Below are 3799 nucleotides of genomic sequence, written 5' to 3' on the forward strand. Positions count from 1 at the left end.
CAGTGCCCGGCAGGAAACTTAAGTCAAGTAAGTCAAAGTAAGTACAAAATTTCTGATTCCGAAGCAGAGATTGAGTGTTCCCTGGAGGACAAAGATCAAGTTTTGTTTAGCACTGATGGGCTACCTGTGGTATGGAGGGAACACATAATAAATCTTAAAACCCATTACTTCTCTTTTGGACTAAAAAAGGACGAAATAAGGCGAGTAGGAATAAAAGTAAAGAATACTTCTAAAACTGAAAGTCAGAAATGATGACATGAGCATTTCACGTCGAATAGAGCATATTGAATGGAAAAATAGCAACTGTCATTGGCTTAGCCCAAGCCAGTTAACACCTATTCAGAATATCGAACATACAAGTTTTTTTGTGCATGAAAACTCATATGCTGAAGACATTGCGGATAAGTGATAGGGTGATTCTATTTAGTTATGAGCCCTTAAAAATCTCTCAATGTTGTTCCAGTGTCTCGATACTTACCTACCTGTGCTTAAAGCAAGAAAGCCGTTCCGCCTCAACCGGCATCCAAACAAAGCTTTTGAGTTCATTGGCCGGTGATGTACTAATTCTTTGGTAAACTTTAGCCAGTGCTTGTCTAATTTGTGACCGAATGTTTGTAGACTTCCAGTAGACTACAGATCTTGAATAACAAGTGACCACCAATTTTTTAATTACCCTACTTTTCGTCTAGGCGATGTTGATAAGGGTTCAACAAGAAGTGTCTGTTCAATGATGCGTTCGTTGGGGTAAAACAAAACGTGTTCAAGTAAGCAGAGACTATGTATCTTGATGGCGCTTGAGATTCCGTCGATGTTGGAAAAATGTCTAATATTGTTCAAAAGATATCTATGTGGATGAGGTGCAATAAGATTACTATTAATTATAATAAGTCAAATTTTGTGGTTTTGTATGCTCTCGTAATTGCAATACATGGATATCTTCAGCTAAAGCTGGGGGCCTTCCAATGTGGAGCACTTCAAGCGTTCCATGTCTTGGTGTTATTGTTGATGAATCACTCTCATTTAAAGATCATATTGTCAGTTTCAAATATATTAGCCAAAAATTTTGGCATGATTCGTAAACTCAAACATTGTTTTCTGAAGGAAAAAATCCGTATGTTATATTTTAATTTAATTCCCCCATATTTTGTATTGTAGTTCAATATGGCTGGGAAGTTTCACCTCAATTCTTCATCCAGTCCGAGTCTTGCAAATTATTAGAATATTTGCTAATTTAATCCCTTCTGAAACGTGTCGAGAGGCTTATGTTAGGTTGAGAATACTTCCTGCGGCTGCTCTCCGTGGCTTTTATTCTGGTGTTTTTATGTATAATTTCGTCAGAGGTAAGCTCGCTTCTTTTCTAAGTGTGTTGACGCGAGTTAATCAAGTTCATTTCATAGTACAACGTCAATGAATCAAATTTATGTTAATAATTTAATTTCAACTAGGTCAGGGTTTTCTCTTATTTTTTTGAGGGGCTAAGCTATGGAATTCATTGAATGAGAATCTCAAAAATAGTAATTTTAGCAATTTAAAAGGCTGGTGAACAATGAAGTGGTTTCTAAACATGATTTTAATCATTAATGTAATAGGAAACATAGTTGATAGATTAAATTGGTATTAAAATAATAAAGGTAATGATTTATTTTTATTGAGGTGTGTTAAGGAAGGAGTTGAGTGTAGAGCAGTGGTTCTCAACCTTTTTTTTACCCATGGACCCCTATTCCCTTCTTTTTATCTTAGTAGACCCCTTCATAGCTATTGGACATAAGGACAATTTTCTATTCTTCACTAATATAAATTTTAAGGTTTTAATTATCAAAGAAATAGTAAACGATTAAGCTTTATTTTTAAATGAAAACTAGTTTAATACAAATAAAATATTCAACTATAATAATAATAATTATTGTTCTTATTACTATTATTTTGATAATAACTACAATATTACATTGTTTCTTCCATGGGCAAGCAACTCGAGCTCATGGAGAGTAGAGCTCCTCAGGTAGTTTAATTCGCTCCAACATTATTTATGTAAACTGGATTAAAAAAGGAGTTGAATTTAAGTGTGTGATTAAAAAAAAGGAAAATACATGTATATTCAATGAGATCCCTGTGGTTGTTGCTTCTCAACGAGTTTCTTTATATTTGGTTCTATCGATGTTAATGATAGTTGAAGATCATCCCTTTTCACAATGTCAAGTCTATTTCGAGCTTTTGATAGCATTTGAGAAACACGAATAAATCCCGCTTCAACAAGATAAGATGTAGGAAAAGCAATAACGTAGAACTGCGCTTTATCCCAGAGCAAACGATACTTTGTAGCAACATCGTTCGTTTTCCATATATTGTACTTTCCATCTTTGAATTCTGCACGCATTATTTTATCACTTTGTAATTCGCTGAGGGGCTCCTGCAAAGATAATTCTATTTCGGCAACATTAACTTCGAAAGGAATTGAAACCCAACTCGGTATATCCATCTCGAGTAGGTCGCTAAACTAAGTTTGGATATCTTCATGTATATTTTCCAAATATTCACCATATAATGCAAGATCTTCATCTTGCAAATCGCTGTTAACACAGGCCAAACAAGGAAACTGTTCAAATGCACGACGCCTGATATTATTCTTATACAGTTGTAGTTTTCTTAGAAAAGCAGCAATAACACTTTTACTAGATATCAGATCAGAATTGTTTTCTTGGAGCTGTTTATTAAGTGAATTAAATTTTTCAAATATATCTGATCAGTAGAACATGGATCACATTTACTTGCAAGTAGGCTTGCTCCAAGTTGTTTTTCAGCAAGAAAGGAAACAATAGAATCCCTAAGTGCAATGAAACACTTAAGACGATTCCCCTTTGATAGCCATCTCACCTCTGTATGTAATACAAGCTGCTCAAACTCTTCTCCGTTTTGCTTACAGAATTCACGAAAAAGGCGGTCTCGGAGTGAATTTGATTTAATATGGGTTACTACTTTTATTACAACAGAAAGGGCATCATGCAGACGTGCATTCATTTTCTTTGCAACTAAGTGTTGACGGTGTATCACACAGTGAATACAAGATACTTCTGGGACTGCTTTTTTTAATGTGCAATAAAACCTTTGTATCTGCCTGTCATAGATGGTGCACCATCAGTAGCACAAGCAATTATATTTTTGAGTGGGATATTGTTTTCCTGGAAATAAGTAGCAACTTCATTAAAAATTGTTTCACCTTTTGTGTCTGTCGTAAGACTTCTAGCAAAAAGCATTTCCTCTTTGGGTCCTTCATTGTTAAATCTAACATATGCTAATAAAATGACCTCATTATCTCTTAAAGTGGATTCATCAAGTTGAAGGGCAAACTGTTTCACTTGCAAAGGAGCTATCAATTGTTTTTCTACATCCTCTGCCATTTCATCAATGCGTCGTGACACAGAAGAGGTGCTTAAAGGGATGGAATTAGTAATTTAAATTGCATTTTGTTTCATAACTGACGAAATTATAGCAGAAACTGCGGGTAGAATTACTGTTTCACCAATATTATGGGGTTTTCCGGTCTTTCAAATTATTTTGCTTATTTCATATGATGCCAGGAAACCATCGCTCATTTTACTCACTTTGCTATCAAACACTTGAGGCACCGTTTTTCTTTTTTGGAAATCATCACGAAGTTTTTTAAAGTATTCTACTGGTTTATCTTTCTTTCTTATTTGCTTCTTTTCTAGATGGCTTTTTAGTTTACTTGGTTTCATGCTATCATTTGACAGTACATCCATACGTATGAGGCCCGTTGGTTTTGTTTCATTTTGTGGTGCTG

General features: G+C 34.9%; 3 protein-coding genes across 3 annotated transcripts; all 3 read right to left on the minus strand.

The window, feature by feature from the left end:
* Positions 1-2095: 2095 nt before the first annotated feature.
* On the minus strand, positions 2096-2476 carry LOC136028539 (zinc finger BED domain-containing protein 5-like). The gene has a single exon (XM_065706387.1). It carries the CDS (start codon positions 2474-2476, stop codon positions 2096-2098), a length of 381 nt encoding a protein of 126 aa, XP_065562459.1.
* A 200-nt stretch (positions 2477-2676) lies between these two features.
* LOC136028540 (protein FAM200A-like) lies at positions 2677-3015 on the minus strand. Its single transcript, XM_065706388.1, has one exon. The coding sequence runs from the start codon at positions 3013-3015 to the stop codon at positions 2677-2679; it is 339 nt and encodes a 112-aa protein (XP_065562460.1).
* Positions 3016-3083: 68 nt separating this feature from the next.
* Positions 3084-3395, minus strand: LOC136028541 (zinc finger MYM-type protein 6-like). The gene has a single exon (XM_065706389.1). It carries the CDS (start codon positions 3393-3395, stop codon positions 3084-3086), a length of 312 nt encoding a protein of 103 aa, XP_065562461.1.
* Positions 3396-3799: the final 404 nt, after the last annotated feature.

The sequence above is a fragment of the Artemia franciscana genome, chromosome 6, assembly GCF_032884065.1.
Source record: "Artemia franciscana chromosome 6, ASM3288406v1, whole genome shotgun sequence".
Classification (NCBI taxonomy): domain Eukaryota; kingdom Metazoa; phylum Arthropoda; class Branchiopoda; order Anostraca; family Artemiidae; genus Artemia; species Artemia franciscana.